At 42.2% G+C, this 24,313-nt stretch overlaps 2 protein-coding genes across 2 annotated transcripts in view; both read left to right on the plus strand.

Moving 5' to 3' along the window:
* sorbs2a (sorbin and SH3 domain containing 2a) overlaps positions 1–19,290 on the plus strand; it is a 36,898-nt gene extending 17,608 nt beyond the window's left edge. The window contains exons 8-24 of the mRNA XM_079337093.1: positions 1,023–1,198; positions 4,117–4,183; positions 4,961–5,011; positions 5,101–5,314; positions 5,496–5,610; positions 7,976–8,047; positions 9,488–9,544; positions 10,269–10,318; positions 11,631–11,806; positions 12,162–13,988; positions 14,727–14,806; positions 15,090–15,187; positions 15,537–15,651; positions 15,799–15,927; positions 16,185–16,379; positions 16,748–17,794; positions 18,508–19,290. Of these exons, the coding sequence (XP_079193219.1) occupies positions 1,023–1,198; positions 4,117–4,183; positions 4,961–5,011; positions 5,101–5,314; positions 5,496–5,610; positions 7,976–8,047; positions 9,488–9,544; positions 10,269–10,318; positions 11,631–11,806; positions 12,162–13,988; positions 14,727–14,806; positions 15,090–15,187; positions 15,537–15,651; positions 15,799–15,927; positions 16,185–16,379; positions 16,748–17,794; positions 18,508–19,287 (5,249 nt within the window). The 3' untranslated portion in view covers positions 19,288–19,290. The remainder of the gene's footprint in view (positions 1–1,022; positions 1,199–4,116; positions 4,184–4,960; positions 5,012–5,100; positions 5,315–5,495; positions 5,611–7,975; positions 8,048–9,487; positions 9,545–10,268; positions 10,319–11,630; positions 11,807–12,161; positions 13,989–14,726; positions 14,807–15,089; positions 15,188–15,536; positions 15,652–15,798; positions 15,928–16,184; positions 16,380–16,747; positions 17,795–18,507) is intronic.
* Positions 19,291–20,125: 835 nt separating this feature from the next.
* LOC306819683 (E3 ubiquitin-protein ligase SH3RF1-like) lies at positions 20,126–23,515 on the plus strand (the record flags this gene model as incomplete). The annotated part of the gene is made up of 4 exons (XM_079337126.1): positions 20,126–20,383; positions 20,704–20,741; positions 20,973–21,079; positions 21,892–23,515. The coding sequence occupies 4 exons, from the start codon at positions 20,126–20,128 to the stop codon at positions 21,951–21,953; spliced, it is 465 nt and encodes a 154-aa protein (XP_079193252.1). The 3' UTR covers positions 21,954–23,515.
* Positions 23,516–24,313: the final 798 nt, after the last annotated feature.

The raw sequence follows: 24,313 nt of genomic DNA on the forward strand, positions 1-24,313 counted from the left end.
CTGTGCTCTAAATGAAATATATGTGCTGTGCTTTGGTCAAAATATAACATGAATCAATCACCAGAGGAGGTTTGCGACCCTGGAGAAACCAGCTCTCTCAGAATGCTCTGTTTTGTTGTGTGTGTCCCTTTAAATGCAATGAGCCGCCCCCTGAGTTTTGTGGGTTGATAGAGACTGAGGTTACCCAAATAAATGTTTAAAAACAGTCAAAATGGTTTTTCATATTATGTCCCCTTTAAATAGTTAGAACACAGAAACAGTTCAGTTATTAATGATAGTTTGAAAAATGTATGCACCAATAGTTTTTTTTGTCTTCTTTAATCATTTTCAATTAAATAATGAACAGGCCTTTCAGTAATTGTTGTGCCATTCATTTACAAGATTGGTCACACATAAGCACATGTATTTGCATCCCGTATAATCCGACAAAATTGATTGAACTATGAAGTCGTGCAGTACAGTCACCAACAAACAAAATGAATGAGTCCAGCTCGATTTGATCTCTCGACTGGCTGCATGTAAGCCTCACTCACGACCTTCAGCCTTCAATAACTGTTCAACCAGCCCTTTTATAAGTTATCAATCGAATGTGTCAGCATCCAGGGGTCTGTCTTTCTCGCAGTCAGAGACCATCATAAGTACCAGCACATGTATTTCTTCTTCTGTGGTGAAATGTTTGAAACTTTAGTCCATCAAATAGACAATAAAGTGCTGCATTTATCTTTTTTTTTACGTCGAATAGAGTGTAGAAAGGATTTCATGCAAATGCAGCTACAGTCATCATGTCTGTCCTCCTTGTAGCCTTGTGATTATATTTAAGCTGTTGTTAAAAAAAAGATTGGATAGACCAACCAGATCACACCTTCTTTTCAAGAAATACAAATCAAAGTTGTTGCTCACTTTGGAACAAAGTACTTTTTCAGCTGTTTATGATATTTGAATTTAGATGGCCGGTTGTTTATTTGTAAACACAACTTAAAGTCTTTAATTCTGTCTTCGCGTCTTCCTCCTTGAATCTATAGAGGGCAGCGAGACGCTTACCAGAGAGTCTGTGGTGTCGGGTCACACAAGTGTGAGCAGCACCGTGCCCATCGCCTGCTTCTCAGAAGAAGAGAAAAAGGTGTCTGTCATCAAAGCCCCTCATTACGAAGGGATCGGTCCTGTGGACGAGTCCGGCATCCCTATTGCCATCCGCACGGTGAGCTGGAATGAACATTTCTGTTGTCATGATTTGTGATCAGGCACACAAGAGGGGATTACTTTAAGCTGTCAGCAGCCTTTGAATTCATAAAAATTCCTGTCATCTCTTCCTCTCTACCTCTGTGTACTTCTTATAGACATGACTGTGAGCTCAGTCAAGGTATTTCCTTTAGTACGAGGTCCTCATGGCTTACCTTTTCCAACATGTCTCTGTGTTATTTCTGTTGAGGCTCTTTGTGTTTTAGCATATCACTCCTTATCCATTTCTTGAAGAGCAGCTTTTAAAAGCCAACATGTTTAACTACAGAATTAGCAAGCAAGCGGAAGTTACAGGGTGATCGAGACGCAGGCCGAGAGAAAAGGTGAAGAGAAAAGAAAAAGTAGAGAGAATAGAAACAGATGCTCCTTGTTGAGAGCAGACAAACATTTTTGTGGGCGCTTTACTTGGTAACCGTGGAGAGGGATGTGGTAATTGGCCCGTCTTCTCGGTCGTGTCAACGCTACATGCCCAGTCACACACACTCCTTCACTGTGGAGCCGAACCGCCTTTCCTCAGACCAGAGTCCAGACACAGTGTTTAGTGCTACTGAATAAAGGGAGGATTAAGTCTCTCTGCTCTTTTTTTCAAGTGGCTGTTAGATGTGTTCTGTGTAAACAAAGACACATACAAGGGTTTCTCCAGCCTGAATCATAAAGTATGATTTTAAAAAAATAATTCCGATCCACTTGTATATATTTATTTTTAGTCTGAGCGTTTTAAAGCCAAAATGTTGACTTTACAAACTTTCATTTGTTTAAAATGATTTGAAAGCATCCTTTAGTTTTTCAGTTATTTGTTATGTTGTGAAAATGACACGAACTGGCCTAAGAATCATGTTAATTCTGTTTGTATACATGCACTTATACTTAGACTTAGACTGAACTTTATTGATCCTTTTGGGATGACTCCCTCAGGGAAATTTAGGTTCCAGCAGCATATACAATAAAATGTAGCAGGTAACAAAAAAAGTAACAATATAAAGAATAAGATGGAATAAATAATAGAATACTCTTCCGTTGGAAACAACGTAAAAAAAATATACAAAAAATATGCATGGAAGAAGCAAAAAAAAAACAACAAAATATGGCTGTAGACAATGATTATTATTGCGATTATTGCACATACAAGTGAAAGTGTCCATGTGTTATTGCACAGTGAGGGTAGAAGGAAAGACGCTCCTACTCCTACCCCTCTGTCCCATGTACCGTAAATTCCGGACTATAAGCCGCTACTTTTTTCTCACACTTCGAGCACTGCGGCTTCTACTCCGGTGCGGCTAATGCATGGATTTTTTATGGGGGACAATGAGCTTCTGCCGCAAAAACATTTGACTTCGTCACGTCGGATCTTAATATCAGTCATTTTGCGCTTCATGCACGCACCCTCATGATGGAAAACACACGGAGAAATACATATGATGCAGCTTTCAAGTTAACGGCGATCGACCTGGCTAGCAAAGAAGCTAACAGAGCTGCTGCACGTTAAGATGACACTGACAGCGACAACAGAGACTGAGGAAGTGAGTAATGAAGTCATTCTGAGGCAGTGAATGGATGGACTTTTTCTTGTGAAATATATTACGGTCATCTTTTTCTTCAGCCGTGTTACAGACACCGTCGGCTAGGCTTCGTATTGTAACGGTTCATGTTGTAAAGTCAGTAGTTGATAATGTGTTCATAATTCCGATTATGTGGAGAGTCAGTGAATGCACCAGCGAGAACGTGTTGAGTGGCTGTATGAGAGAACGCTGGGGGAGACAGTTGGATTGTTACGGCAAGTTATGTGTTGCTCTCTGCTGTAAACGGCGTGGTCACGGCCGACAGTGACCGGGTTATTAAAAGTTATTATTGAACGCTCTCGTCGTCCTTTAACGTCCGTACGGACGCTACAGTATTTGCGGATGTTACCGGTAGCCTACGTCTGTGTAAATAGCTCTTGTTATAGCGTGGACACCTGCGGCTTATAATCAAGTGCGGCTTATATATGTACAAATACATTTATTTACTTATTTTTAGCCGGTGCGGCTTATATCCAGGTGCGCTCAATAGTACGGAATTTACGGTACTTACTTTATAATACAAATAAAGCAGTTGCATTGTTTGAATGTAGGGTCCTTTCTTTTTCCAAAATTGACCTTTTTTCGAAAATGACCTAGTTCTATGCAAAACTGGATGTAAGGTGTTTTTAATGTGTCTCCATGTGTGATGCAAATATGAAAACTGACACACATGTAAAGCATAGATAGATGAGTCTGCACAGGGACACAAGATACTCTAAAAGTTAAAAAAAAATAAAAGGATTGATGTTTCAGCAGCTTTCTCAGACCTGTTATTGTTCGAGTGATAATCATGTAATCCATGAATGATTTATTTTGTGGTTTCTTGTGCCTTTTATTGGAGAGACAGGACAGTGGATGGAATTGGAAGTCAGAGAGAGAGAGAGAGAGAGAGAGGGTGGGGAAGGACATGCAGGAAAGAAGCTATGTGTCAAATTCGAACCTGCGCTTGGAAGTCTATTGCTCCGTACATTGGGGAAACTAACCACTGGGCCACTGAGATCTATTCTTATCAGCAAAATATTCTATTAAGAGAACTGAATAGAGCCTTGTCTGGAATAGAGAGCACGTTGATTCTTAAAAAGATTCTTTATTCCTGGGGAAAAAGGGGAGTTCGGCGTTACCACCTCAAAACTTAGGACGATGAAACAAATGCCTTGAGATGTGTCAGCAGACGTTACAGTTCAAATGGTTTCTCATAAAGGCTGAGAATGTGTTTCTCTGTAAACAGTTCTGAGCCATTTCTATTTTCTTACCACAGCTATCCAGTTAATGTTGCATTTCACGCCACATAAATCTTTATCTTTATTTCTCCCCACAGACGGTGGATAGGCCGAAGGATTGGTACAAGACTATGTTCAAACAGATCCACAAGGTTCACAAAGCAGGTGAGGAAGATCTGTATCACACTGAACAGAAGAAATGTCCCTATATCTGATTTGATTGTCCAACGTCATGCGTGGAATTCGGCATGCATGCATGCTGTGTGTCTTTGTGTGTCTGTGCGTGCCAGTTCTTGTTTAAGTATGGTCCAAAGAGCCTCAGTGCCAGAACTCATTAGATGAGAGCAAGAGAGTTTGGAGAGCAGGAAGAACAGAGAGAGACCTCGAACAGACTCAGAGCTGTCCTGGGAAATCTGCTCTCATTTAGTGGGCTCCACAGAATCACACAGTCAGTACAAGGCTTGTTTGTTCATAACTGCTCAGGCTTCTGCTGCTGTAACCTTCACACACACACACACACACAAACACACTCACACTCACACGCACACACACGTGCGCGCGCAATCGCTGCTCTGTGACTGTGTTTTCCTAAAAGTCATCATTTTGATGCCCTCTGGAACATTCCCATGGGTTTGGAATGTTCACACATTCACTGTGAAATCACTTCATCTTAACTGGTTTATTGAAAAACAATCGTGTGAAATGCTGAGCTTGAACATGAACAGAGAAGAATTGGTTTATTTATGCTGCTTGGCTGGTTTTGATGTATCTCTCTGCTGCACAAAATTCCCTTTTGGAAATGACTTTGTAACTGACTGAACAAAGTAAAGATGAGTAAAGATGCTGATTTCACTGGAGAGCAAACTACAACTTATATGCTCTGTGTCAAGCAGTTCTGACATGTCAAACATGAAGTCTTTTTTTCTTTTGTTCTTTTTCCAGATGATGACTATTCTGACACATACAATGCCACATATGCTGTCATTAACAATGGTAAGACATTACACAAATCTAAGTAGATGTCTTTCATACAATGACTTTTTTCTATCAGACTCTACCTGTCTGTCTCCTCTCCTGAACAGATGACTACAGTCTGTCATCCAGCACCGCCATGGCCCACCCTGCCCCCAGGACGCACACGTACAGGCCGCTCGCTAAAAGTCCCTCAGACAACGGAGGGCATCCGGGGCCACGGGAGACTTCCCCATCCCCCATCCCCCCACCTCCTCCACCCATGCCATCTCTCCTCCAACTGAGAGCAAGGGACAGTGACCGCGACAAAGATTCCCCCGACTCGTAAGAGGAGCTTCCCCTTTCATTTCACCATCAACAACATAACATACTGGCACTCAATTATTGTTGCCCAAATGACTGAAATTATATTGATGGAAAAAAGGTTTTCAAAATCTTCTTAATAAATGTCCTTTTTAAGTTTTCACCTTTCAAAGAAAACAATATTTTGTTTGTCTTGTCTCAGGAATGAGTGGGGACCGCCGAACAGGAAAGTGGACACACGAAAGTACCGCGCAGAGCCCAAAAGTATTTTTGAGTATGAGCCTGGAAAGTCCTCTATTTTGGAACATGAAAGACCAGTGAGTATATGAAAATCCTATCTCATTTTATTGTGAAGTGTGACTTTTCCCTGCCAAACCCCTCTTCTTCTTTCTTGCTCAGGCCATCATTCTTATTCTTTGTCATTTAAAGGCTGGAAAAGCTGACTTTCTAGCTGTATTAAAAAGCAGCTTCTTTGAGGGAATATTTCTTATTATCTGTGAACGTGGAGAGACTACCTCTCCTATTGGTGCAGTTCTACTTGATAAGATTAGCTTTAACGCTGTTCACTTTCAATGTGGTGCAAATTGAGGACAGCTTCTGAAGAACAGGTGAAGAAGTAAGAGTGCAGGGAAGGACTTGGATTGCAGAAAGCAATGACGCGCACGCATGAAGAAAAGAGCTACAAAGACATTGAGCTATCTTCTCTGTTCGTCTTAGCAGACCGCGTTTTGTGATATAGTCTCTTTTTGTGGGCTTTTGCTTGGACTCCTTTCCATCAGACATCAGTGTGGGCGTTAAAAAGCAAAGGTTGCCATCGCTGCATCCTCTAGCGAATGAAGCGGCTGTTCGCTCTGTGCGGGGTGAATGACACAGTGGAGATAATTAACATGCAGACAGAAGGGAAAAAAAGAAATAGACATGAGGTACTGACAAGATAATGGATAAAAGATAATGGATAAGGAGCGGAATAGATTTAGTATAAAAGGTTTTTCTGTGTGAAGGTTTTTCAGATGTTTAATGTGATGACTGCAGCTCTCCCTGGGCAATAATGCATGAGTCAGTTCCTGATGAGGCAATAAAGGAGAAAGCTGTAAACCTGCACCGGCTTATCTGCTGTCCTTAAAGCATTCTGTTGTCAATGCAGTCGGTTTTTTTTGTCTTCAAGGTAAGGCAAGGCATCTGTTTAGTGTAAAATGTCTGTTCAATCACAAGTCATAGCAACTAAACCGTATTTCTGGCACTCGGTAACTTGAGTTGCTTTTGTGTGTGCGCTCTAAGCTTCACTTTTTTTTCTTCACAGGCTGACTCATGTTGTCTCAGAGCTGAATTCTCTTTTTTTAGCAGAACAGTTGAAATCACAGCAACACCTACAAAACATTTCCTGGCAGTGTTGTCACTTGGCATGAAAACTCCAGCTCCGTGTGGGAACAGGGTTGGAAAGAGCAGACAGAGTAGTAAAAACCGTCTGCCGTGATAAGCGCCAAAACTCTTGGAAAATGAGTACGGCTGTACTACTACAGTGTGCTCTGATGTAAGCCCATTTAAACAAATGGAGAAAGCTGTGATGCGTTAGAGCTTTATCATTAAAACAGGAATAAAGGGTTAATGATTGACTTTATGCACAGCTGTCATCATTGTTTGGGATTTCCTCGTTGCATGTAAATACAACCACATCTGCCACAGGTTATTACAGGTCAGTTTGATATGGAAGACAGGGCTGCAGCATAGATGCAGTCTTTTTGGGCAATTTCACTGATCAACATGCCATGAGTGCAAAAATAGTGGAGGACACACAGCATTAATTTCACGTCAGTAACATGTATTAAATGATAAGAACACATTGGACTGTTGGTGAAAAGCCTCAAAACAGAAGATGTCTCTCAGTCGTGAATTCTAAATCTGGTGTTCTTCAGGTTTTAATAGCGTTTGTTTGATGGCAAGAAAATGTTTACTTGTGTTTATTTGTCATTTTAACCTGTTTTATTCTTCAGGTAGTTTACAGTATGAACTGCTTTATGTCTCGTAAAGAAAGTCAGTGTGGTGTCACAGAATATTGATTTTTAAGGTGATCTTCAGTTGCTGTATGGAAGGCTGTGTAGGTGACAATATAATGCTTATGATAATGTTAAGGTGAATTTAACTTTCTCAAAATGGTTAAAAACATGAGCTGTCTCTTCTTTTTAGTCTATTGAGTTCATATATGGGGAGAAATTAGTCTTTAATCGAGGCTGCACAAAGGTATGTTTTTTAGTTATATTAAGCTTACATTAACATGCTCATTTTCATTATCTATCATCAGAGCTGTTCTCATATGAATCTGTCATTTCAGCTCTTACATTGTATTCATTTCAGCTAAATGAAAATCAGCTCAAAAGCTTTATTTCTGTCTGGTGCTACACATGTATTCTATGCAGCTCTCAAACCAGATGAACTAATATAAGAAAAGCTTCTCTTTAAAAAGGGTTTAGCATCACTCCTGTCGTGCCCATGAGCCAGTCTATATCTTCATCCTGGTTCGTCCTGTGCCCATCTCCCTGTGCTACATGAGCCCTCTCCTAACCATGAGCACCATGTCTCTCTCTGTGTGTGTGTGTGTGCGTGTGTGTGTGTGACTTCTCTCCACACTTCCTGCCTTCTGTCTTTCTTCTACCTCCTCTTTCTTTCACTGTCATGCTTTCCCAGACCTATGATGACATAGATTTAGAGAACGAGCCTTGGTATAAGTTCTTTTCCGAGCTGGAGTTTGGGCGGCCGGTAAGTCAGGGCCATTATATAAAGCTGCACCCTCAACCACAACCCCGCTGTAGGCATACACCTACTTTATCCAGCCCCACCCATGACTTTCTTTTTTACTGTCTCTACCAATAGCCTGGGTGGGGTTAGTTGTTGGGCATGTGGTACTTGTTGGGTGCTGTGACCCCTCCCCCCACCTCCGCTGTGACAGGCTGTGTGATGTTGTTGTGATGGTGTGTTTTTTGTTTTTTCCTGTTCTGGTGGCTAGCTGGTGGTGATATTTACACAAAAACATAGGACTTTTATTTTATCTTGCATCACATAAGGTAAAAAAAAGGCAAGATGTTTATTGAGGAACACTATCAAAATAAAATACAATCTGAATCTTTATCATTACATGCGAACACATCATGTAATAAATAGCTTTTTTTGTTTATCTTTACTTTTAGTTGAGGATCCATATCCAAACCAAATTTGTGTGTTTGAGGAGTCCTCTGCAAATCTCAAATTTAAATTCATCAGCGCCACCTGCTGGATGTTGGTGTTTATAACACCCTCGAGGCTCAGAGCAGAAATTGCCTCTAGCCACAGATCTGGAATCAAATTACCCCAAACCTGGTTTACAGAGTCATTGGGTCACACCTCTGTGTGTGCCAGAGCATGACATCAGGTGAGGGTTTTTTTTTTTTTTTTTGGTGTGGCTTATTCAAAATGTTCAGGTGAAAATGTCACATCTGGAGCTAGCATGACTTTTCGAGTCATGTAAGGCTGTGTGTGTGTTGAGATTCCAACCTGCAATATTTTAAATGTTTCACTACACTGAATAAGCCCTTAGAGTGTAGATGGTTTGTGCAAACACACTGACTGGTCCAGTTGGCAAAGAAGCTCACAGTGAACGGTTGTTACAAAGACTTTGGACCAACTGAGTGAACACTAGTTTTTAAAACCAGCACTAAATCACAGCACTGTGCACCACATTCTTCTCTCAAATAATCACACTCTGGCTTGTGCTTCACTTGGCTTTATTTGCTTCACAGCTTGCTCTCGCACTCTGCATGTGTGTGTGTGTGTGTGTGTGTGTTTGAGTGGTATTAAGATCGATGTAGTAGGCTGTTATATATTTAACAACAGACAAAATGTCGTTTAAATCTTAAGATGGAGGCATAACATAAAGCTTTAACTTCAGGTCATGCTTTTGAATGATATGCGTGTGCTTGTGTGTGTGTGTGTGTGTGTGTATGTGTGTGTGCGCGTCAGTTAGAGACTGTCAGCGTCTGTGATCTAGTCCATCTGGTAACTCGGATTCTCTAACGAGTGTCACTCTCTCCACCTTTTGTTCTCGTTTGTTGGTTTCTGCCCCCATGACGTCCCCACTTCCTCTCCTACCTTCACCTCATTTTTCACCTTCCTCCTCTTCCTCCTTCTCCTCATCCTGCTCACTGCTGCTGCTTTGGGCTCAAGCCTCCTAAAAAACGACTGGATTATAATCCAGACATCTCCGCTCGCCAGCGCATTGAGGTAATCTCACATACATGAGTGTTCCAGTTGTGTTGTTAATATCACCGGTTTAAATGAGAGTTAATGTATCAAGCACTAATTTGAGGAAATCTTTGAGCAACATTTCAACCATCTACTGCTGACTGTGTGGTGTTGCTTTTTGAAGTCTGTCCGACATATAGATATCCCATTTTTTTTAAATATTTTTATTTGGCATTTAAAATCTGATTATTTTATCAAATACATTGTTTTTATTTTCACTGCTGATCTCTTTTTTTTATCGCTGATTTATTTTTTTAATTCATTATATAAATATATTGATTTTTTGTTTTGTTTTTGTTGCTTCAAAGTATTTGACAGTACTCATGAGGAGAGACTTTTTTTATTGCATCCAAGTCAATTTTACCCCTAGGACCCATTCCAGCTGATCCATGTCAGGTTTTATAGGGCAACATTTCCCCCTTGAGCCCAAAACATCCTTGTTGTGCTACATCACCATCACCACCTTGTTCTTCAGAGCAGCTGAAGAGAGAGCAGAAGTTTATCTTCACTCTTGGGACCAGTGCGCCTCCTCTCAGTCAGGTGTGCAATGTGGAACCAGCATCCACTGCACCTTACTCTGGGGGAGGGATTTGAGTGTGGCACAGCTACAAGCGCATGCAAGCTGTGCATTGTGAGTAGCTCTGCGTCGAGTCTTTGTTCTTGCGGATCTCACTTTTCCCTTTCGTTGTCATCCCTATTTCAGACTTCCCTGCACATCGTTCCTGCTGACAAGGCTCCGGAGAGACCTGCGAGGTAACCTCTGTTTCTTTTTATTTCCCTCTGCACCACCCCCTTCCTTTCAGCATCAGCAGTCCTTGTTGTGATTCAGCACACAGTCAGAACTGCTCTTTCTTGTCCGGCCTCTGGTGCAAATAGTCTCTGTGTCCGCTTTTAGTAATAATTTGCAAGGATTAGTGTTGGTCTTTGTATTCTTTTGTCACTGAAGGCAGGGATCTTTGCATCTCCCTTAATCTAACCGAGCCAGAATAAATTACCCAGCAACCTATTGATTCTGCCCTTCACCTCCTCTCCTTCACTCAGCCCCCCCCCTCTTCCCCCCCTCGTCCCAGGCCCTTTCACCAGTGGCCTGCTTATTCAGTCGCATTTTCTTTGGTGAAAAGAGAGGGCAGAAATGGGATGTGATGAATAGACCAAGTCATTCATGTCAGTGACTTTGAGTGGGTTACGTCTGCATACAAAGCAAGTTGGTTTTAGTAGCTCATAGAAAGAACAAGGCACTCTATTCAATTAAATTAAAACAAATAAAAACATTGTAATTGTTGAAAAGTGTGCCTTTGAGTTTTTGTTTTTTTTGGGGGGGGGGGGGTTGCCTGCATTCCCGACATAGAAAGCTCCTTAAAAACACTTTTTTGAGTACATATAGCGCTTCTTTCTACATCTTCTGTTTTTAGTAGATATTTGGGTAAGAATAGAAGTTACTGTAACTCTGTTGTCTCAAGGATATGCTTGGATATACTTAACTTTATTTTTAATTTAGATAACTTATTTATGTCTTGAGGAAATTCCGCCTCATTCTTATTTTTAGACAGGCTCCTCATAGGCCTGAAAATGCACAAACAGGACCTTTAGATGATGAAGAGGTGTCAGACCAGGACTCTCCTGAGCTGTTTGGGGGTTTGGTACCTTGAATGTTGCTGTCGCTGATAGGAGATACAGTAATTCAATTTTATTTAATATATTTTGAACTGTATTTATTTTTGAAGTACAGATGACACAGGAAAGCTAGAAATGCAATAATGTCATAAGATGTTTCTGGGACACAATAGACTGTAAAATTCCTCAAACTACATGATCCAAAAAGAATGCAAGCATACACTTTTAGTTGGTGGGGCCAAAATGGCCACAATGGTACATGGTTGTATTTGTTCATAGAAGAGAAAATGCATCCAGCGTCTTAATTCTCATTGTGCTTCTATTCTGCAAACATGACCTTACTTAGATGAGGTGTTAGATCACACATATCCCCTTGTTTTTTTTAAGTAGTATACATTCCCCTAGTGTGTAGCATTCTGAAAACACTCATTGCAGCTGAACTGTGTTGCAGTGCCGCCAGCGACTACAGGAAGAGAAGGAAGTCAGAGCCGTCCAGTTCTCAAGGGAATGCTCAGTCTCAGAGCAGAGCTATAACTTCCCCTAAACCTGTGGATGCCTACAGACCCAGCAGCAGCCTCAAGAAACCCGTGGTCCGCTCCTCACCATCCTCACCATCCAGAGCCAAAGGTACACTCGCATGCATACCAACATCTCCTTGACACGTGATCTTTTTTTTTCTTTTTTTTTTCTAGTGTATCTTTGTATTTCACTTATTTTCACTGCACTTTCAGAGAAAGTGAGAAGATTTTTTTTCATTTGTTGTGTTCATCACAATGTGATGTCTGGTGTGGTCATAAAGTCTCTCTTGATTATTCTGAAGTCCGAGCAAAAAACATCACATCATCTTTTTTCCCTGCCTTCTTTTCTCTTCTGTTTGTTCTTCCAATACTCTCCTCTTTCATCTTTTGTCTTGATATTTCTGCTTAACAAGCTTTCTTCCTTCTCTTTCACCACACGCTGCTTTTTATTGGACATCTGAAAGGTGGGGACGCATGCAACATGTATTCGAACAGTTTGACCTCACCGGGTCCTTGTCAGCCTCCCTGTCCTCCCCCTCTCCCCTCTGGCCTTGTCCATTCCCATGAAGAAACCAGCCAGGAGGGCAGTTCTTCCTCCAAGCAGTCTGTCTGTTTCCAAAACAGTTGGCAGACAAAAAGCCAGGATCCAGAGACATGGAGCAGCGTGGAGGAGGTACAGCCCTCCCCTCGCAAGCTCAAGTCACGTAGCTGTGACGACCTACTAAATGATGGCCATTCTGGCTCAAATGGGCGCAAAGCCAACCGTTCTGAAAGTGCTGGATCACTGGTTTGTGATGGGAGTCCCTCAGGTTCAACTGGCTCCAACTCCAACCGCTCGCTGCCCCGCCCCCAGCGGCGACGGGCTCATGATTCACCAGGCTTCCTCCAGCTCTACCGTAAAATGCACCAGATTGACCGTGCGCAGATCATCCCATCTGATGTAATCCGCTCTGTCCGTGCTCGCATCCTGGAACTGGAGCGCCAACCTCACCGGCATCGCCTCTCTCCTTGGACACTATCTTGGGGCGTGGAGGTGCCACGTGATACGGTGCCAAACCGCATATCTGAATATGAGCGCCTTATTAAGAAGTCCAAATCCATGCCAAACTTGGGGGACAGTGAGGTGCCCTCCGGCACTACCACGCCAGGCGGCTCATCATCTCGAGCCAGCAGTGGCGGTGGTGGTGGAACACCCAGTTTTCCCAAACGTCGCTTTTCCATAGAATCTTTATTGGAGGAAGATAACAATTGCAATGGTGGGACAGGACCTCACACAATGGATCACTTGCATCGGCCTCGCAGCCCACCTGAGGGCCAGCCTCGTATTGGGCCAGAGCCTGGTTGTGGGCGGTCCTTTCCTACTCCTTCTGTTCCTCAAGGCCCACAGGCAAACCCAGACTACTCTGACAGCGAACAAGATGCTGTTGCCTCAGACCTCAGTGACTTCATACAGGTGGAGGGTTCCTCATTTTGCAGTGAGAGTGACTTTGACCACTGCTCCCTGACCTCCTCTGAGAGCTTGTACGGCTCTTCCACCCTCCACCACCGTCACCACCTCCGACATCACCACCATCATCATCACCCAGGCCACCAAAGTCTGGGCCAGGGCCAGGGTTACCAACACCGCCACCTCATCAGCACCTGCAAAGGCCGCTGCCCAGCTTCTTATACCCGTTTTACCACCATGCTTCGTCACGAGAGAGAACAAGCACGCCAGGATAACCAGAGACCTTCACATCACAGCCGCAGCAGCCATTCACAAATCCAGAGCTCACAGTCCCAACAAGCAATGTCCAAGCTGGCTTTCCTGGTCAGCCCAGTGCCTTTCCGTAGGAAAAAGGGCTCACCACCTACCTCAAGAAGATGCAGCGGTGGCGGAGATCGAGGTAGCCGACCAAAGTCCAAACAGGCCATTTATGAAGCACTGGATGCAGCCTTGAGAGACATTTATGAGCACATTCAAACAGAGAGAGGCCACAGAGGGGCCAGGGCACCTGATGGCAGCATCCTGAAGAGAATACTGGCTGAATTGCTCCCAAACGTGCCTGAAAGGAGCTCCTCCTTGCGTGGAAGGAGGGGGTGTTGGCATGGCGGTCACTCCTCTTCATCTTTGTACCCAGTTGGCAGTCCCACTGGGTACGCCTCATATAGAGGGGATCCATCCACGCCTCAGCTACAGTCACCACGGCTACAGTCACCAATCAGTGCCTGTTATGGACGCCATGAAGACACCTCAAACAATAATGAATATGAAGAGGAGCAGGGCAATGGGAATGGTCTCTGTTATTCAGGTGGAGATAATACACGTAACACACGCACACATGTCCAAGTCCTGCCCACAGAGGTTTCTTTTCTACATAATACACATGTAAACATAGAGCATACATACTCGTATAATGAATCCATATACTCTACACTTATCTCACAGTACTGTCTTGTTGCCCTATTCCCTTCATTTGACAGTTTTTTATTTTGTTTAAAAAAACAGAATGCTTTTAATTTTAGACCCTGAATAAGCACCTTAACCCTGATAAAAGTAGTTAAAAAAGATGAAGTTCTCGGAAGACTTACTATTTGCAGGTTCACAGTATGAAACTCTGGTAGGTGTTAATAAATGTGTTTTCCTTTGTTTTTCATTTCTTTGGGTTGTATCATTTGTCTGATTTGCAGAATGATTTCTGAAGTCGTTGGAATATTCCACAGTCGTCTTTTCCTTTACGCCATTTGCTTGTGTGTTGACTGAATTTGATCATATTGGACTGTATTCCACCTAGTTTCATTTATGTCATGCATGTCTCATATTGTGAAATTCCCCCAAACCTTGTTATTTTTTTATTTTATTTTTTTAATGTGATTATGAAATAAAACTCCTGTTTATGACCCAAGCATTCATTCCCTCATTTACCTGTTGGAATGGCATTATCACTTTACCATTCATCATTGTCCCAGAGCACATATATGTATTTTGAGCATGCGTGTGAGACACTTGTTTACTATTGTGACTCTCTCTGTGTCTCTGCTAATCATAGACCAGGATGTGTCCAGGAGCTATTCCACTATGGATGGGCGCCACACCCCACAGAGTAGAAGACCTACTCCTGACAGAGAGGTACAACAGAGACTACTCTCAATACAAAAATACACTTTCATAACCCTGCCAATAGCTCATCGTTTATCCTTAAATCCTTTATATTTCACACTCCTTTTTATAGCGTACATTAAAGTGCATCTAAAAAAAAGTCTGACATTGGTTGGCACTATTAATATGTTCCCACGTGAACGGATACAATAATACCACTGCACAGCTGATTTTGTATAAAGTTGTTTTGATGTTTTGCCTGGTAATCCTCGGCGGCCTTTTTTCTTCTTCTCTTCACTCTCTCATCTCCCAGGTCTCCCATAAACAGATGACACAACTTATTCTGTTCTCTCTCCTCCATCAGAAACAGCCTGCGAGAGCCATTTATGATTTTAAGGCACAAACAGATAAGTGAGTACAGTAAATGCACCGTGCACACACAGGGAGGCCAAGCATGACCTGTCTGTGTTTTCAACACATCCCGACTCATTGCATTCTGTGTCATGTTTCCAGAGTCTTAGACATTTGTACATTTCTTGGTAACTTCACTGTCACATCTCACCACCGCACCTGGATCTCTGATTCATTTTTATGGGTTCTGGATGTATGCATGAATAAAGCTGTTTTACATTATACCTGATCTTATTTCACCGTGCTTCAGGGGCTGTTTTCATCAAATGTGCTCTGCTGGCTGAAGTGCTCTCTTCATATTGTCCTCACACCGTATTGCTTGCACTTTGATGGCATAAATGTGTTGCAGGGAGCTGACGTTTAAGAAGGGCGATGCAGTGAACATCATCCGCCAGATAGACAACAACTGGTACGAAGGAGAGCACCGTGGACGGGTTGGCATTTTCCCTATGTCATACGTCGAAGTAAGTCCTACAACTCCCGAACCGTGTATGTGCGTGTGCAGTCATTGTGATATGGGATATCATACACAATACAGTATGTAATTGTTTTTCTCTCTGATTTCTCTGCCCACTCAACACATATTTACTCTGATGCGCATTCATGAACAGAAGATGCCGTCCACAGAGAAGCAGCAGCCGATTCGTCCTCCTCCGCCAGCACATGTCAGAGAGATCGGAGAGGGGGTCGCTCGCTACAACTTCAACGCTGACACTAACGTGGAGCTGTCTCTCAGAAAGGTAGCCTGATTGTAGGTTTATGATATTGTGATGAACGTAACATTTGTTGAGGAACTGTGTTGGAATTTGGACCTGAATATCACAACAATAAAATTATAAAACATTAAATCAACTGTAACTAAGAGATTCAAGATGTTCAGACTCAAACCACTGGACTAATTTGTTCTTTTGTCGTTATAATTAAGAATTGACTTCTGTTCTGTACAACAGTCTTGTATAGCACATTATAATAATGTGTATATTTTTGGTGTCTGTAGGGGGAGAGGGTAGTGGTGTTAAGGCAGGTGGATCAGAACTGGTATGAAGGCAAGATCCCGGACACAACCAAACAGGGCATCTTTCCTGTCTCGTACGTGGACATCGTCAAGCGCTCTTCTTCTAAGAGCTCCACCCACCACATCGACCCACATGGTTATTCTGGCAGCAGGACACCAAGCTCTACACCTATCAAGGTAAAGGAATTATTAAAGCATTGTAGCCCCAGAACACAACAAACGGTTACAATCGAAAAACACATTTATACCTGAAGGTGTCGAGAAAAAAAAAGCTCTGAAAGAATTGATGGATAAATAATTGTGGGGTAACTTTTCCATCGGTGGACATTAATGTTGGGTGTTTGAAATCCTCAGTCACATTTTGGAAGAAAAGATTAGAGTTCGATTGAATTATTAGTGACGTGAATTTATATATAAATAATATAAATAATAACATCAGTCTACGGGTGTCCACAGCTTTTTCACTGTTTACAGCTTGACTCTCTGTTCCAGTTCTATAAATTACACTCTGCCTTGTTTTTTTTTTTAACTTCACCTTCCTGGAGCCTTTCTACCATCCACCTCCATCCTCCTATACTCCTGACCTCCCCACTGCTCAGCCCTCAGTGAGAAGGCATGACTTAAAAGCTGTCACCAATGAATGGCTGTCTCTTACAATGGAACCTTCATTGTCCACTCCAACTCACTCGCTCGCCACCACCCCTATACCGCCCACACCACCCCCACTCCCCACGGACCTGCCACCTTTCCTACAGACTGGAGAGGCCAAGTCACCCTCACCTGCTCCGTTGCAAAGAGGCGCTGCCCTCTTGCCCCAGATGTTCTCCAAGACTCCTCCTTTTAGAGAAGGGAGACCTGGTCACACCTCTGCTGCCTCGCTGTTTTCCCAACCAACACTACCATTTCCTCCTCCTCCTCCCCCACCTCCTCCTCTTCCTCCCCCTCTTCCCCTTCCTCATTCCTCATTTACCTCTCCACTGCCTGACTCTTCACTAAAACACAACAGTGGCAAAGGAATAGACCAATCACGGCACATATGTAAGCCAGAGGTGTTTTCCAGCACTGTGCCAGAACCGTTCAAGTCCACCACACAGGCTCCTCCGCAGCCCAATTTAAAATTACAAGAAAATCAAAGCAGCAAAATCCCTGATTCTAATCTGCAAGTGAAAGACCCTTATGAAGATCTCTTGTTGATGATTTTTGAGGAATTTACCAGTACAGATGATACTGACACTTCAAGATTATCTGCTGTAGTTTCCCCTACATCTTCACTGAAGAGTAAATCAAAGAGCAAGTTTAAGTTAAAAACAGACGAGCCCGATCAGCCAGCTGTGAGACCCCCAGCAGACACCACAGCAACTGACTCGGCACGCAGCATTCAATTCGAGCCGCAGGCGCTTCACAAGCCCGTTACAATGGAGCCGCTTTCCCACAGCTTGGAACATCGGTTAAAAACTCTAAATGACGAGTCGCAAACACCACCATCGGTGAAAGGAAGGGGATTTACTGAGTTGTTCATCGAGGAAGACGATGAAACTAGAGAGGACAAAGAGGAGGACGTTAAAGACATTAATGAGAGACTCAGTCCGCAGGTAGAGCATGGTGTGAGCTGCATCTGTTGACTTTAGAGACACGATGGGGCCCTGGAAGAGAGATGGCGGGAAACTGTTTACATTATATTTAAAGTTTATCTCACAGGCTAAAAAGTACACGAAAAAATTGACACACCGCGTTACTACATCATGACTCCTCACAGTGGCACATTTGACGTGAATGAGGGTACGAGGACAGCAGCCCAGGAGGAAGTTGACAGAGGCATAATGTTGGACGGCGGTAAAAAGAAGCTAAAGAATGAAGCCTGATAGGAGGTGAAGCTGACACCAAATTACAGTAGGGATAGAGATATTGTCAGTTTCACCATGGTGCATTGTGAAATAATTATTGCAGGCCGTAGTTTGTTGCGAGTGAAACTGGCATTCACACGCCGTTTCTAAAGATAATTGCTGCTCTGCCAAAAGCAGGCTGTTGTTGTTGATTACAGTTTTGAGGACAAACACCTGTGCATAAGTCCATCCATCACTGAACCTCCTGATGATAATCTGCCTCTCATACTTCCTTTGTTTTAGTCAGTCTTTTTTTTTTTTTTCCCTTCACCGTTTGTTTTATTCCTCCACATCCTTCCAGGGCTCGGTAAAACAGCGCATTTTAGCCGTCATAATTGATCCTAAAGATACGTTTTTTTATCATGAAGCCTCTGATTGGTTTAGCGTCATAATCACACGTTTGTATGCCGTTTCCTCCATAGGCTGATGTCTCTTCTTCTGCTTCACTTCCTGACCCAAGCATCCCCTCAACCTCCGCACCACCTCCTCCTCCAACTTCCTTACCTCCCCCTCCTTCTTCTTCTGCTGTCACTCCTTTTTATTTGTTTTCTTCTTCTTTTTCTTCTGTCACTCCTTTTTCTTCTTCTTCTTCTGCTGTCACTCCTTTTCCTTCTTCTTCTGCTGTCACTCCTTTTCCTTCTTCTTCTGCTGTCACTCCTTTTTCTTCTTCTTCTTCTGCTGTCACTCCTTTTCCTTCTTCTTCTGCTGTCACTCCTTTTTCTTCTTCTTCTGCTGTCACTCCTTTTTCTTCTTCTTCTGCTGTCACTCCTTTTTCTTCTTCTGCTGCTGTCACTCATTTTTCTTCCTCTTCCTCCTATTCACAAGGACAGGATCGACTCATCATCCCTCCCTCTCCCCCTGTCTCCCCTCGACCCTCCCTCCCTCGCCTAATGACATCACCACTACCTCCGGTCTCTCCCTCCCCACCCGTGTCACCACCTCCCATCCACTCCTCTCTGGCCTCTCCAAATGTTCCGTCCCAGCGCTCTGTCTCGAGCTCTCCCTGTCCTTCACATCCCATCACATCTCACCCTGACTCAGATTCACCTCCTCCCCTCCCCGCCCCGCCTCCCCCTAAACCTCCTTCTCCTCCTCTTACCACCCCACGCTCTCCCCCAGCTCCTCCCACTGTACCATATCATGGACGTAGGTCTCCCAAGGTGAAGGTAAAGCTGGAATGCGTAGATAATGGCTTTGAGTAAGATTCGGTGTGTGGTGTCAATGATTGTGGCAAGAACTCATCTGAAAATAACTTTCTCTCCTCCTCTGTCACAACTTGACTGAGACAATGTGTGAACAGATAACAGGCAATATTATTAACCCTTTATGTTGTTTGTGTCGGATAAATGCCATGACAGTTTATTTTAATAAGCAACGTTACTGGATGTTTTGGCTTGTTTGTTGGACTAACAACAGTTTGAAGAAGTAAGAGGCTTAAGTTAATAATGTATGGCTCTACTTTGTATTGATGTCATCAGATTAACTTAATTGTCAATAAGAAGTGCTTTGTTGCTTTGTTTATTCACTAACATGCATCGCACTCTTCTCTAATAAGTGCTTTGTGGATTTATTTTAGTGGGAATATCGATTCGTCTATTTTCATCCCGACCATTGTGATACAAAAGTGACCCGGAGATATAAGAAGAAGCAGACAGCAGGATGTTGTTGGACAGCACGGCTGGGAATGTTTGGCTTACTCACAGTTCCATTTAGAATCGATTTTCGATTCAAATCATACTTCAGGATCTACTCCAGTCATTTGTGAAACCGGCGGCATTTCGTGCTGATCCATTTGGCTACTGAGTTAAAGAGCTAGCCTTAGCACTTAGCAGGGAGCGACTGATTCTGATTTAAGTTTTGAATCGATTTGAAATCTCAAAAGCTAAGAATCTCGAAGTTGTGAATTCACCAAATTGCAGTGATGAAATACACAAGTCCTAAACTCAGAAATTATGATGCATCTCTTTATGATTGATTATCATCAGACTGTGCATCAGGAGTTACCCGCTTTGAATCCCAACCCCTAGTTGCTCTTGTTGGATGTTTGCGGTGTGCTTTGAAGGGTTTTTTCTTGGCATGTTGAAGGATGGTGTTTTTACAGGAATTAGTCGTAAGCCTTTGCGCTCGTGTGTGTGTTCAGCTCGTGTTTATCTGCTGATTCAGTCACTGCTGACGATTATCGCTGTGTTGCCTCTGGTCTTTCTGCCTGTGAAGCAGGATCCAGTTGTTGGTGGTAAACCTCCTCGTAGCCCCATCTTGTCCCGGAGGTCCTACATGTCCCACATTAGAGGTCGAAGGGTAGGGGGGCATGTCAGCTACACCACTTCTGATCAACACATATTACAAAGCATGCATTCAGATGTATCCTATCTTCCACATCCAGAGTCATTGTCTTTTAGGAAAGAAAGAATGGTAGCATTTTGCTGAATCCCTGAATGTTAGCTGGTTTATTTGTCCTCCTTTTGGTTGTGGGAGTAAGCGGTTGTTCATCAGGGTATGAAGTTATATCTCATTTTAAAAAGACAGGTTCAGATCAATGTTTTTAAAAGTTAAAGAGAAGCCTCATGAATACAACATACTCACTTTTTGTCTGTTTTTTTTCTCTCTCTTTCGCACAGCGATTAGTACAGGATGCACTGCAAGGTGGAGGAGATCCGTAAGTGACATGTTATTTATTTTTTTATTTATGCCTCGAATTATTCAACGAAAAAAAACAACATTATCTTTAATAGTCTGAAGGCTGTCCAGAGTGTACAATGTGTGCAGCAACTGTGATTAACTAAAACATATTATAGTTTCCCTTCAGTCAGATATTAGAGAACATTGTGAATAAAAGAGGAAAAGTCACAGGTGACGATAACTATCATAACAGTAAATGTTTCTTTAGGTACCAGGCCGTGTACAACTACTCGCCTCGCAACGAGGATGAGCTGGAGCTGAGGGAGGGCGACGTCGTGGACGTGATGGAGAAGTGTGACGATGGCTGGTTTGTTGGTAAGATGAAGTCTTTAAGACAGGCTGATCGTCATCTTTAAGAAATAAAATGAACATGCTGGTTTCAGTGTTTTCTCTTTAGACAGTGGCACACAACAAAAGGATTGGTAAGAAATGTATGAAAGTTACTTTTCCTGTGACTGTGCATCCATGTTGGTCACTTTATCACTAACATAAGAGCCAGTCGTACAGGCTACCTTCACTCCAACATACAAATCTTTAGTAGGACTCGAGAAGCTTGAATTATCAGTTCCAACAACTGAAGTACAATAACTTACTTTTTAACAACTTGTTTGTTTGTCTCTTGTTTAGCCTCAGTGCCTTCAATGGGATGGAAGAATAAATAGAAACACTTTGTAAAACAGTAATTGAATTATTCTTACAATTATTAGTAATTGTGTTAAACAGACAAATGAAAGAATCAATTATCTAACTCTGCACTGAGGATTCAAAGAGCTGGTTCTGTCGGTTTCATGGTGCGCTTGGCAGCATTGTGTCCTACTTTTTTAAGTATCAACAGACTGAACCACTAGAGGGCGCTGTGGTCCCATCACATACAGTGTTTCTGACGTGCCTGTTAAAGAAGACAACATTATCCTGCAGTGAGCCCAATTTCAACCTGTTTCCCGTTTTAATCTTCATCGTTTTGGTTTTACTGTTTCTTCTGAAAACATGTCCTACCCTTATGTTCTTTTCATGTTTCCGTTGATCTCCAGTAATCCGGCCCTGCAGTAATATCATTTACAGCTAATACTGATGCCAAGTTTGAGAATTGCAGAATTTGATTTTATTTTTGCTCTTTGTTTTTAAAGGGACCTCCCGGAGGAGCAAGTTGTTTGGAACCTTCCCAGGAAACTACGTGAAGCAGCTATAATGACAATTCCAGACTCTCCCTCCTGCCCCACTCTGTGACACCTCATCATCTGCACAGCACCCGCAGGACACCACCACCTCCCAACACTGAGCCCCTGAGACCCAGCACACGTTTCTGTGTCTGCGTGTATGTGTGGCTCTTCAGCTTCACACAGACAGAACAATTAGCTCAAACTAGCCATCTTTAATGGAATAATACTGTTTTTTTTAACTGTATCTTCTAGTCCTTATTTTTCTATCGAGGAGAATCCAAACTTTGTGCTCCAGTGAGTGACCTTTAACTACTGACAGTCATGGAAGAAAAAAAAATCAAAGCAACTTTGCAAACATTCACTGACAGAAAAAAGGCACCACAGCAACATTTTCCTTTTTTTTCCTTTTTTTTTTTTAAGGGCAGTAACCATGATCATGTTTTGCTTTTTCCTGCACATTCAAAATCACTTGTTACATTTCATTCAGTGTTCAGTCATGAATATCCCCAAAGACATTCAGTGCAGTGATGCAAAAACAGTATTCTGTCAGCAGGTCTGTTCTCTATGAAGTGTATTGAAGAGCTGTCAGGATGATAGTTACACGTGGAAAAGATGTTCATGCATCAATTTGAATTAAGGTATTAATATGTTGCATTTGGGGATGGAGTTCATCGGTCTTTGAAGAAACAAGTAAGTGGGGAAAACATCACTGACACTCTGTAGTTCATGCGCTCTAAAACCCACACATTAGATTAGAAACAAAATCATTTTGTTGAAGTTGTTGGTTCTTCATCTTCACTCTAAGAATGATGCACTTTAACTTGAACACACTTTGTGTTTGATTGATCTCAGACTTCACTTCAGAATCTCACACGACAGTCTCATGTGGCTTCGAGGGTTTAGAGGTTTGGTCATGTTTGACAAGTGTATGCAACAATATTGCCAACCTTTTAGGTATTATATTTATTAGGGGACAAATGCAGGTCGAAATGATGATTTAAGGAAGGAAGGAGCAAACCTTGTTTGTTTTTTTTGTTTTTTTTATAACTTCTTTTAACAGCAGCAGAGTCACATGTGAAGGATTGTTATTTTAATAATTATTATTGTCCAGAAAATTGTTTCACGGGTCATAATGATGCCAGGTGTCATGATGTTTTATAAGTCAGGCGCAGGATGAAACGGCTTATTTCAGTCATGGAACTGTGTTTTTTGCAAACTTTGAAGGCCTCTTATAACCATGTTGTCAAGGAGTGTCACTGTTTCATGTAGTTATATACTCCTAGGACTATTTCCATGTTATCTCATCATGTTCAGTCAATATTTGAATGCATTTGCGTTTTATATGTTCTCATTTGACATGTTTCACATAGGATGGACATGCACAACAAAAACAATTGTTGAAGCACCTTAAGATATATTTTGTTTTATCATTCACGCATCATTCGTCACACCCTGCCATCCACCGTTTGAGCTGGAGTGAGAACACTGTGTGTGCTTGTGCGCGTGTGTGTTTTGTAAGTCTTTTGTATGAGAGCTGTAAAATGGCAAACATCCACTTTGCTTTATAAAGTCAGCTTTTTCTCACCCACCATCACATTTGGTTTCCTTTCTTTCGTCACATTCTTCACCGGTGGTGCTACTTTCCTCAACATTTAGCTGTAGCCCGGCATGTAGGCCTTTTCTTCTCCAGTTTGTTTGTTGTTTTTTAAAGCCAGTGACGTATTAACTCTGGCATTACTGTAGATAGAGTGAGTCGGGTTATGGTTTGCTGCCTTACATCCAACTCACAACATTTATAGCCATGTATATGTAATCCTCTTTTGTGATTTCAAAAATTAATTTATGCATAAATAGAGTAGAAAACATCAGGAAGGTGTGCACTGAAATGATCACAAACAATGTGGAGACAAACTTTGATACAACTCTAAGGGCAGATTTGGATTGGAGATATGAATTTAGATCCTGATGTGTTTATACATGGAATGAAAATGTTAACCATATGTTATTCATGTTAATATCAAAATTCAATGCACACTCTCGGACCTTAGTATTTCTACAATATCTTAGCATTTGTTGGATGATTTTATGAGGCTGTATTGCTAATAAAATCCAGTTGGTAGATGAAATAGTCAACATTATTTGATCCTGAATATGAACAAAAAAAAAAACACTGCAGAGTTTTTGACCTTTTCCGACCAAGTTTTCTTCTTTTTTTTCTTTCTTTCTTTTTGTTTTGTATGGGGATGAGCAGACAGTGACGTCCTTGCAATTTCTCACAATTCCACATGTGGACAGATGATGGCGGTATTGAGCACTTCAGGGAGGTAATGTGCAGATTCCAAAAAAAAAGGGGAAAGAGAAAGGCTGCGAATGTGTAAAATACGTGCTG

The sequence above is a fragment of the Symphodus melops genome (assembly GCF_947650265.1).
Source record: "Symphodus melops genome assembly, chromosome: 2".
NCBI classification, from domain to species: Eukaryota; Metazoa; Chordata; class Actinopteri; order Labriformes; family Labridae; genus Symphodus; species Symphodus melops.